At 43.5% G+C, this 12,025-nt stretch overlaps 1 protein-coding gene across 2 annotated transcripts in view; it reads left to right on the top strand.

The window, feature by feature from the left end:
* The window catches only part of Polr3E (RNA polymerase III subunit E), a 187,686-nt gene that overhangs the window by 59,128 nt on the left and 116,533 nt on the right, over nucleotides 1-12,025 (top strand). For both annotated transcript variants that reach the window (XM_080282857.1, XM_080282858.1), the window contains exon 4: nucleotides 9,435-9,634. In XM_080282857.1, coding sequence (XP_080138983.1) covers nucleotides 9,435-9,634 — 200 coding nt within the window. The remainder of the gene's footprint in view (nucleotides 1-9,434; nucleotides 9,635-12,025) is intronic.

The following is a 12,025-nucleotide window of genomic DNA, read 5'->3' on the forward strand; positions in this document are numbered from 1 at the left end:
TTCCTTCATTCTTTCCTTTTCCTTCTGCCTGTGGGTGACTCTACACTGAGTGACAAGCCAAATGGTTTCCTGTACACCAGGAAACCATTTACCATGCTGGGTGGTAACCATATAGCCAGATTTTGGCACCTGGTGGTTTAGTGGGTAATTATTGCGCTTCAGTTTGATTGAACCTGTGAAGGTTTATATCCAAGGGGTGGTTGGGGTTGATTGCTCATGTAATGCCACTCAGGGATGAGTGAGGCTGGTCACTCTCATCTTAAATGTCGAGACCAACTGCCTAGCCCCGGACTCCTACACCCCTCTTGGGGCAATGTAGGATTGGATGATGGATGGATGGATGGTATCATAATACTGTCAAGTAGTATCTTTTTCACTTCCATGTTCACCTTTGTGTTTCTTATCACTGCTTTCAAGGAATCAACATCTTTTCTTCCCTGTTGTGCCCTTTCAGGCACTTCACCCTCTAAAGTTCCATCCTTACTTATCACACTGCCCAAGTACTTAAACGCACTCACATTTTCCATATCTTCCTCATCCAACCTCACTGTAGATTCACTGACTTCACTTCTTTCAAAGAGCATCACTTTACTCTTTCCTACATTCACCTTTAGATTCCATTTCTTACACACTCACCCAAATTCATCCACCAAGTTTTGCAGCTCACCTTCGTCTTCTTTTAACAACACAGTATCATCTGCAAACAACAATACTGGTAGTTTCCAAACACTGCCCTCTCTCTCTGGGGCTGCTTAAACATCCACTACCCTACCTAGTATCTCTTTTATAACCCCATCCATATACAGATTGAACAGCAATGGAGACATGACACATCCTTGTTTCAATACAACCTTCAAATAGAAAAATTCACTCAGTTCACTATCCACACGCACTGCAGCCTTAGCACCCTCATACATACTCTTCACGGCCTTCAACAACTTCCCATCTATTCCATATATTCTGAATACTTTTCACAATCCTTGTCAATCCACCCTGTCATATGCTTTCTCCAAATCCATGAAGACTGGATGCAACTTCTTTCCCTTCTCTTGAAACTTTTCCACTAAAGATCTAAGAATGAATATCTAATCTACACGACCTCTTCCCTTCATAAAACCTCCTTGTTCTCCAATTAATTCCTCTGTTATTTCCCTAACTCTATCAATAAGTATCCTACCATATACTTTTCGTATTACACTAAGAAGGCAAATTCCCCTATGATTACCACACACTACTTTTTCCCCTTTTCCTTTGTCTATCTGTCTATTGCCAGACGCCTTAATCCTTTATGGGGTGGCCACAAACAAATCGCCTCCACGTTGCCCTCTCCCCAGCCATTTCACTGCCCCTCTCCCAACTCACACCCCCCTCTCTCATATACCTCTCCACTCCATCCCTCCATCTCATCCTTGGCCTCCCCCTCCCTTTCCCCCCCTCCACCTCACTCACATACACTCTCCTCATCAGTCTCTCACCCTCCATCCTCTCCACATAGCCAAACCACCTCAGTGTGTTCCTCCTATTGCTTCCTATCACATCCACATCCACACCACAATGCTCCTTTATATCCTCATTGGTCAGCCTGTCTCCATGTGACCCCACAGGCTCTTCTTAAATAACTCATTTTCGCTGCTCTCACTCTTGACTTGTGTCCTTCCAACAACGTCCAAGCTTCACTTCCATACGTTAGAGTTGGTATCACGATACTGTCACGTAGTAACTTTTTCACTTCCATGCTCACTTCCCTGTTTCTTATCACTGCTTTCAAGGAACCAGCAACTTTTCTTCCTTTTTGTACCCTTTCAGCGTTGCTTGAAAGGTTACAAAAAGGAAGAAAAGTTGCTGGTTCCTTGAAAGCAGTGATAAGAAACAGGGAAGTGAGCATGGAAGTGCAACGTTGGGTCTGGTTAGTACTTGGATGGGTGACCTCATGGGAACACCAGATGCTGTTGGCATCCCTATGTGTCAAGTGGGGTTGGTGGAGGATTAGTGCCCCTCCCTGTAAAACAATTAACTCTAAGCCCTTGGCCACCCCGTCTGGGATACATGGCATCTGGCAATGAATGAATGAATGTACCCTTTCAAGCACTTCACCTCCAAACTGCCATCCTTACTCATCACACTCCCCAAGTACTTAAATGTTCTCACATTTTCCATTTCCTCACCATCCAACCTCGCTGTACATTCACTGACTTCCCCTCTCGCAAAGACCATCACTTTACTCTTCCCTACATTCACTGTTAGGTTCCGTTTCTTACACACTCTCCCAAACTCGTTCACCAAACCTTGCAGCTCCCCTTTGTTTTCACTTAAGAACACAGTATCATCTGCACACAACAGTACAGGGAGTTTCCAAACACTACCCTCTCTCACTAGGACCACTCCAGCATCCACTGCCCTACCTTGTATCTCTTTTATTACCCCATCCATGTACAGATTGAATGACCATGGAGACATGATACATCCCTGTTTCAACCCAACCTTCAAAGAGAAAAATTCACTCAGTTCACCATCCACACGCACTGCAGCCTGAGCACCATCATACATACTCTTCACAGCATTCAACAACTTCCCATCTACTCCATATATTCTTAATACTCTCCACAATCCTTGTCTATCCACCCTGTCACATGCTTTCTCCAAATCCATGAAAGCCACATACAACTTCTTTCCCTTCTCCAGAAACTTTTCGACTAAAGATCTAAGAATGAATATCTGATCTACACAACCTCATTCCATCCTGAAGCCTCCCTGTTCTTCTCCAACTAATTCCTTTGTTTTTTCCCTAACTCTGTCAATAAGTATCCTACCATACACTTTTCCTATTACACTAATAAGACAACTGCCCCTATGATTACCACACAATTCTTTTTCCCCTTTCCCTTTGTACGTGTGAATAATTATACCTGACTTCCAATCCTCGGGGACTGTACCTTCCTCCCAGGCCAATCTGCACATCTTCCACATCCATTCTGCTACTATCTCTCCCTCATGCTTCAGCCTTGCACCACTCACTCCATCATTTCCTGGGGCTTTCCCCAATTTAACATTCTTCATTGCTTCCACAACTTCTATCCTACTGATTTCTTCCTGTCCTCTCACCTCCCTCCTCCTCCCAGCCATTCCCCAGCCACTTATACTCGCATTACTTCCATCCTCAATGTCCAACAAATCCTTAAAGTGTTCTCTGCATCTACTCACTTTTTCTTCCTTCTCCACTAGTAATCTACCATTTTCATCTTTCACTCCCGTACTAACTTTGCTGCCACCCTGTTTTCTTCTCTTCACCTCTTTCCAGAACATTTTCTTACATTCCTTCCACTTCACACTCAAATTCCTTCCAAATTCCTCATCCACTCTCTTCTTACTCTCTCTTACTAATCTTTTCACCTCTCTCTTCCTTTCTACATATAACTTTCTCTTCCGCCTCGCAACTTCTTCTACGCCCCTATTTCTCATTCATTCATTGTATGCTTTCTTCTTTTGTGCCACAGCCTCTCTCACCTCTTCATTCCACCACGCTGTTCCTTGCATCCCCTTCCGTCTTCTCTTCACCCAACACACTACATCACATGCTGCATATATTTGTTCTGTGAATATCTTGCACACACCTTCTATATCCCCCATCTGCTCCTTTTTCCTTTGTACAGGGGAATAATTATACCTTCCTTCCAGTCCTCTGGGACACTACCTTCCTTCCAGGCCAATCTGCACATCATCCACATTCATTCAATTACTCTCTGTCCCCCATGCTTCAGCATTTCACCACACACTCCATGAATTCCATGGGCCTTCCCCATTTTAACTTTCTTCAGTGCTTCCACAACTTCCGTCCTACTGATTTCTTCCTCTCTTCTCGCATCCCTCCTCCTCCCATCCATTCCCCAACCACTTATACAGTACTTGCATTACTTTCATTCTTTATGTTCAACAATTCCTAAAAGTGTTCTCTCCATTTGGTCACTTTTTCTCCCTTCTCCGCTAGTAATCTACCATTTTTATCTTTCACTCCCCAGCTAACTTCTTTGACACCCTGTCTTACTCTCTTTACCTCTTTCCAGTACATTTTCTTACGTCCTTACATTGTCTTGTGTTCGTGTATTTTCAGTGAAATTACTTGAACTTGTAGGTGTGACAGTTTAAGGGTTATAGTTGTTTCATGATGAAGTTGCTGGTGAATTGGCACTTTTCTTAACTTAGAATTGCTCTTAGTTTATTATAAGTTGTTTTGCAGTCAGACATTTATTTATTTATATATTTATTTATATTGTGATAAATATTCAATCATGAACCAGAAACCTGTTTCACTTAAAGTTATTTGATCTAAAGTTGCATTTTGGCTGTGCCCATTGTAGAGTTTAGTTAAGTGAGGACTGAATGTAGAGTGTTTAAATGCCTTTGTTTTATAACTTAGTGATAGATAATCCTTGAATAGCACTATTGTGACCTGTGAATTCAGATTTTTGTATGACCTTTATTTACTTTTAACAATTCAGGCAGTCCTCATGATAAGTTGGAGATGCATTCCAGTACAGTATATCGCAATTGGTTCCCAGCCACTGGCGCTGTAAACTGGGAGAGACCAGCTTGATAGCTTTATATGTGCCATTACAAGTTTGACAGATTTTGCACTATTATATACTTATTTATTTTATTTATTAATTTATTAATTTATTTTTTCAGAAGATGACGAGAGCAAGGAAAAGCAAATTAAATAAAAAATAATTCATACATCAGATTACAGGTGTCCTTCATTCATAAAAAATCTGCAACAGATGGACTTAAACTGTTGTAGGTTGAAGTTTCGTGGGAAGCTATTCTGGTGAATTGAGTTCCAAAGAGAAGCAGTTTTTGGGATAAGAGAGTTCTGATTGGCAGTTCAGCAATGTGACAGTTTGACAGTTCTCTCATGAGTGCTTCTGCAATATGGCATTGTGACAGTCCACTCATTATTGCCACCAGATGCCTGTTTAGCTTGGGGGAAGGCATGAAGAGGTGGCACAACGGTTGCAACTTTGTTTGAGCGTTTGCCATAAGAGTATTGTACTGTATCTAAAATAATGCAAGGGAAGCATCATTCCTTCTTATTTGTACAGGAGGCAGTTCATTTGTAATTGCAGTTATTATTCTTATAGCTTTGTTCCGAATTTTTTATAGGTGTTTTAGTGCAGCCTCTATGCATCCTTTTCACAGGGGTGAGCAATATTGAGTTGATAGCACACATGACTCTCATAAGTTATAGCTAACTGCTGGTCAGTGAAGAAGTTATGGATTCTGTACAATAATCCAAGTTCCTTTGAAGCAGCTTTAGCAATTGATCTCATATGAGAGGTTCAACTGAGGGTATATTTAAGTGAAACACTGAAAATTTTAGTACGTTTAGAAGTGGGACTATTGGTTGCATTGAAGGTAATATATGAATCTGGCAGTATCTGTCTATTAGTAAATTGTTTATATTTTGTTTTCATGGCATTAACCCTTTAACCGCGGGCATTGTTTTGCCCCGACTGGCCTCTCCCGCGGTGGGGTGGGAGGAGGGAGGTGGGGGTCGGCTGGAGTGAAAGATCTTAATAGCTACTCTCCCTTGAAACAGTTGGCGCACAGAAAAAACGCGCGGTATTCAAAATACTCACAAACATTCGAGAATGACACCCGCGGTTTGGTCCAGTTTTTGGAATGTCATTCTGGGATGACACCCGCGGTTAAAGGGTTAAATGAGCCAAAGCTATTTTGCCCCTGTTCAGTGATCTTAGATAAATCGTGATTTATGGAGATTGCTGTACTGAGTTGAGAGTTAAGAGATACAGTATCAGACTTCATGAATAAGTGTTTAAGTGTGAAGGAATTGTGAAGTGTAGAGTCATCTGCTTGCGAGTGAATAGGATTATGGTTGATAGATCAGTAGTATGAATTAGGAATAGGGTTTGAGCCAGCCCTGTGTCTACTTGGCTGGGTGCCCCTGGGTATCATAGAGTGCTCTGCTGGTAGACAGATTTGCTTGGCATGCAAGTTTTTTCTGCCTGCCGGGCCTAGAGAGCGAAAGAATGAGGTGGATCGGTCGACATGCTCCCCTGTTTTTAAACAGAGATGGCGACCACCTAAACTACATACTGGAAGTGCTTCAACTGTGCAGTAATCTATCTACTGGAAATAGAGTTTCAGTGAGCCAATTCACTTAAAAATAAAAGACTGCTTCCCTACAAAACAACCAGTGTGCTTTTAATATTCATCCATCATCCAATCCTACGTTGCCCCATGAGGAGCGTAGGAGACCGGGGCTAGGCAGTTGGTCCTGACGTTTAAGATGAGAGTGACCAGCCTCACTCATCCCTGAGTGGCATTATGTGATCAATAAACCCCAACCATCTCTTGGATATAAACCTTCACCGGCTCAATCCGATTGGAGCGCAATAATTACCCACTAAACCACCAGGCGCCAAAATTTGGTTATATGGTTACCACCCAGCATAGTAAATAGTTTCCTGGTGTACAGGAAACCATTTGGCCTGTCACTCAGTGTGGAGTCACCCATAGGCAGAAGAAAGAGGAAAGAATGAAGGAATGAAAGACAGAAGAGGGTGTGTAAAGTCACCTGTCGGCAGAAGGACGAGGAAAGAATGAAGGAAAGAAAGATAGAAGAAGATGGAAGGAAAGAAGGATGGACGAGAGGACAGGACAGACACTCGAGAGCTGCACTACATTGAGTGATTGGATGATGAGTGCCCCCACCTACCACAACAGTAGCCCATTGCATGCAAAATTGTGATTGGAACGCTTGGTCACTGTAAGTTTGGACGATACTTTCCATCTAATTTTCGACCCTGGCCGGACGTCGTGGTTGTGGTTGTTCATATTCCCTTTCCAAAGCTTCATTTCTCTCAGCAAGTGCACCAACAAGATCTGGGATCGTTGATACCTTCTACAGTCAGTGCTTGACCAGCAGCCAGCATCAGGGCCTCTGCCTTCATGAATGTTTTGGTTGGTTAGCTAATCTGTGTCTACTTGGCCGAGCCTTTTTTCGCTCGATCAGCAGCACATGGTATTTCCCAAGTAGACACATGGCAGAACTGATCCTCGTGGCATGCTGGCATTAATTGGGTGGAAATTGGAATATACATCTGCTTTACTTTTATCTTTCTGTTGCAGAGATATGAGGAAATCAGTGGAAGAAAGGATGATAGGCCGTAGCGAGGGAGTTTGGACAGCAGGGAATGGTACAGTCGTCAGCATAAATTCGCTGCAAGTCTGCTCGTGTGATGTGAGTCCTTTTGTCTGGCAACAGTGTAAGGGAACTAGTTGCCACGTAGACTTTTATACACTTTAATGACGTGTTTTTGAAAAGTGGTACTAGAGGCTGGCTAGAGCACAATATTATGTATACCGTATTTAATTAGCATAGAAAAAGTGCAAGAGTTGACAGAATGTTATGAAACGACGTACGAGCGTAATACTCTGACATTCCTCATAACTGTGTCTAAACTCCCTTCCTCTCTCTCCTCCTTTCTCCTCCTGATGTCCCCCCACCCCTCCTTCTCCCTCCTGCTCCCCACTCACGTTCATGCCTCTCACTTTCTCCTCTCCCCACTATCTCTACATTCATTTATCCACGGCACTAACCCGACTGGTGCATCACAATTCTCTCATGACTGTGTACTAAACCAATACTGTCCTGTTCTCAATTGCTCGAAAAGCTTTAATATAATGTATCCAAGGCTAATTACCAATATTCCTTCCTGTTCTAATCCCTTGCTCACCCTCCCCGTCTGATTTCCTCTCTTTTTATTCCAGTTGTCATTCTTTTCTCCACCCCTTGTCACTACCAACAGCCGCTAGATACAGAAACGTTTGAGGTCTCGTTCTTGTGATGTATTCCTTACTGTGTGTGTGTGTGTGTGTGTGTTTAGTGAGCCTGGGAATTGGTGGCTATTATTTCTGTAGGCGAAATTAAACAAACATTTGTGCCCATTCCTCGTACTTCCTCTCTCTCTCTCTCTCTCTCTCTCTCTCTCTCTCGTTCCAAGGAAAATGTTCCAATCCTCATACTGTTCACTGATTCATGAAGCAGGATCAGAACCCATCATGTTTGGAGTAAAGAGTGGGTGAAAAAGACTGAGGCATGGCAAGATACTCTCGAATGTAAGGATTTTAGCGGTTACAGGAATAGACAAGAAATGGAGAAGAGTGCAGTTCATTACATAGATCTGCACCGTGGTTAAGGTAGACAGGGTGCGGAGAGAGGGGAGTGGAAATGAAGGAGCATGGGGGGCGGGGTTGAGGTAGGGTGGGGAGGGACATGGGGTGTGTATGAGGGAGAGAGCAGAAGTTTTATCACTCTACAACATTCTTCTGTTGTCTTTTGCTCATTTTTATGCTAATCAGATAAAAAGACTATTGCATTCTGGGCGATCTATAGCACTATTTCTTACAAACACGTCTTTAAAGCGTATAAAAGCCTGTGTGGCAACTAGTTCCTATACACTGTTGCCAGACAAAACAACCACATCACACGAGCAGGCTTGCAGCGAATTTGTGCTGACGACTGTACCACACTCTGTCAAAAGCGTTAGAGATATCAGTGGTTACTGCTTGGGTTTCTTGTTGGTCAGTTGACTAATGGATGGTATGAGTCAAGAAATTGAGTATATCAACAGTGGATCTTTTGTTTTGAAAACCAAACTGTTTGTCATTAAGTTTTTGGATTCAAGGTGTTTAACAGTGTTCTTATTAATTACAATCTCATATACTGTACTTTACCAAGAGAAGATGTGATAGATATTGGTCTGAAATCAGAGTATCAGAGGAACTTCCTTTCTTTGGAATTCGGTGGGTATTAGCTTTTTTCCAAGAATTTGGGGATAAAGTAGTATGTATGCATAGTCTTAATAATTTAACTAGAACAGGAGCAAGTCCTGGAGAACACTTTTTCAAAGTGATTTGAGGAATTCCATCTGAACCTGGAGCATTTGCTGGTTGGTTAATTGTCTAGGATGAATTTTATGTATCTAGTTTGTATCTTTACTGGAGGAATTTTAGGAGTGTCAAGTTCTAGTAGACGAACATTCAACTGACTTTCTGCAAAGTAGAATAGCAGAAAGGAAAGCAGATAAAAGCAAGTTACAACAAGGGGTTATTTCACAGTTTTTATGCTTTTGTGTTGTGGCTTCGTGATGGATAGACTGATATTGATGTTTAATGCTATTGTCACTTTTGTTTTCTCATTGCATATTGAGCCACACACTTGTTACTTATTTGTTTGTTTACAGTATTTTAATAATTTTTTCCCTTTGATGGATAATCTGGGCATGACACTGAGTAGCTCTGTCATCCATTTTGAAACATGATGTTTAAAGGAACTCACTGTGGTTGTAGCCATATACTGTTTATGTGTTTAACCTCTCACAGCTGAATCTGTACATCGTATGTTTGCGTTGTAGCTCAGTGATGGATAAGTTGGTGTTGACATCGAGTTGCGCTGTGAGTGATGTCAGCCGGTATGCCTTGGGTGTTGTTGCTGAGTCTGGTCTTCACCTCACACCCATCTCATCTGTGTTAGCACTCAGGCCATCGTTCTCTTACCTGGACCAGGCAGACAAACGCAGCCGCCATGACCGCAAGGATTCTCCACAAGCTGAAGGTACAGTTAATGTAATTTGTGTCCTATGTTTAAGATTTTGCCTCTTTATCATCATTGTCATCATCATCATCATTCTCATCTTCAACACATTGCTCCATTGTGGGTACCCCTTGGCAAGAGATGGGTGTGATAAATGAAATGTAACAAACAAGTCATTCTCCTGGCCAAAATTCAAATTCATCCTCTACGTGCTGTGAAGGAGTGGTGTTGCCAGGGAGCCAAGAGAGGTACCCCACTTGCCTTCTAGGCAAAGCAGGATTTTATGCACTCCATTACAGTACCCTTCTTCTTCCTCTAGTGATTAATTTTGTTTGTTTTAAACATAGTGCTTACTAGGGTTGCATAGTTACCAGAAATTTTGAGTCTGGAAACATTTCATGGAAATTTTGGGAATTTATTAAAATTTATGGTAATAATTAGGAATAATCAGTAACTTTCTTAATTATGCAATGAGTGTTCAGTTGTGGAAATTTAACTAAACTAGATACTGTACATTATTTACATATTTCATACCGTAATTGTGAGTAGCTTAACCCCTACACGTTGGGGGGTTTCTGATGTCACATGCTCCTTCCTATGGGGGATTTCGTGATTTTGGAAAAAAATACCCTTACTTCAGACCCTAATATCTGCCAGACTATAACAGCTAAAGAAAAAATTAAAGATACAGTAATCACTCTAATATCCGGACGCCCAATAACCGAACATCCCCACTACCCGGACCTTATCGTCCTGGGATCAAACATTCCCAAAATGGTCCGAAAATCCAAAAAAATTGGAAAAAAAAATCGATTTTTTGCTGTCCGTAATTTGAACTTGCCGCGCGCGCCGTGTGAGAGCATTGTTTTGGTTCGTCATTCCTCCGACGTCCGATAGAGCGCCGCTGCATCCTCCCCACTTCCCGCCTGTCTCTCACCGCGACAAGACTTACGCTGTTCGCCATGGCTGCCCACGTGCTCGCTTTTGTGGTGGTGCCGTACTTGCTGCAAGGCCTCCTGCTGCTCTCTGCCCTACTCTTAGTGTGTGTGATGATGGCCCCGCCTCCTGGGAAAAGGAAGAGAGTGGTGTTGACTCTGGAGAAGAAACGGGAGATATTGGAGAAGGTTGATGCGGGTTGGTCTTCCTCACGCATTCTCCGCGAGTTCAACCTGGCCCGGTCGACTTTGTTCGATATCAAGCGTTCCCGAGACAAGCTCATGCAGTACACGGCTGACTTCTCGTCGAGAAGCAAATGCAACGTGGAGAGGAAGGTTATGTTTACCCCCAAGTATGCAGAGATCGACCGCTCCACGTTGATTTGGTATCGACAGCAACGTGCAGCTGGTGTGATGGTACGTGGAACGGAGCTGAAGGCTGCTGCTGAGAAGTTTGCAAGGCTTCACGATGCCCTTGACTTCAAGGCATCCGAGGGTTGGCTCTTCGCGTTCAAGTTACGACATGGCCTTACTAACCGTAAAGCACATGGCGAAGCATTGGACACTAACGAGGATGGAGTGGACGAGTTTCGGCACAAGGTGAAAGGCTTGATCGACAGGGAGGGCCTCACTCTCGGTCAAGTCTATAACACTGACGAAACTGGCCTATTCTATCGCTCGGTGCCAACGAACACACTAGCCGATGAGAAGGAGAAGCGTGTACCTGGCCGCAAGCTTTCTAAGGAACGGATATCTGCTTTGTGTTGTGCCAATGCTAACGGCATGCACCGGCTTAAGCCCGTTATTGTTGGCCGTGCAAAGCATCCTCGGTGCCTTCGTGGGGTGATGGATGTCCTTCCTGTCGTATGGTACCATTCTTTGAAAGCATGTTTCACAGCTGTGATTTTCAAAGACTGGTTTCACCATCACTCCGTCAAGGAGGTCATACATTACCAGACGAAGACACTGGGAATTCCTCGTGACCAGGTAAAGGCTCTCCTTCTCCTCGACAGTGCACCTGCCCACCCGTGCGACAAGGACTTGGTTGCTGAAAATGGCCGTATTAGGTGCATGTTTCTGCCACCTAATACGACTGCTCTCATTCAACCCATGGACCAAGGAGTGATCGTGGCAACAAAGCGCCTGTACTGTCGGAAGTTCCTGGACGAGGTGATGGTTGTTCTCGAGGACGAGGACGAGCACAGGGAAGGACGTGACACTAGAGGCAAGCGGACTTTGGAAAACCTTCGCCGCTACAACATCAAGTCTGCGCTGTACAACTGGGCTAGTGCATGGAAGGAAGTCCCTGTGAAAACTCTTGAAAATGGTTGGTCTCGTCTGCTTCTCGGAACAGATGTGGAGTACGATTTCCTAGGGTTTGACGTGGATGACTTCCATGCACGGCTATGTACGCACGGCGACGATGTTGATGTGGACGATGTTCGTGAGTGGTTAGACGACGACGAGGGCGATCCTG

This window comes from Coenobita brevimanus, chromosome 95 (genome assembly GCF_032717465.1).
Source record: "Coenobita brevimanus isolate Jiangsu-jjx chromosome 95, ASM3271746v2, whole genome shotgun sequence".
NCBI classification, from domain to species: Eukaryota; Metazoa; Arthropoda; class Malacostraca; order Decapoda; family Coenobitidae; genus Coenobita; species Coenobita brevimanus.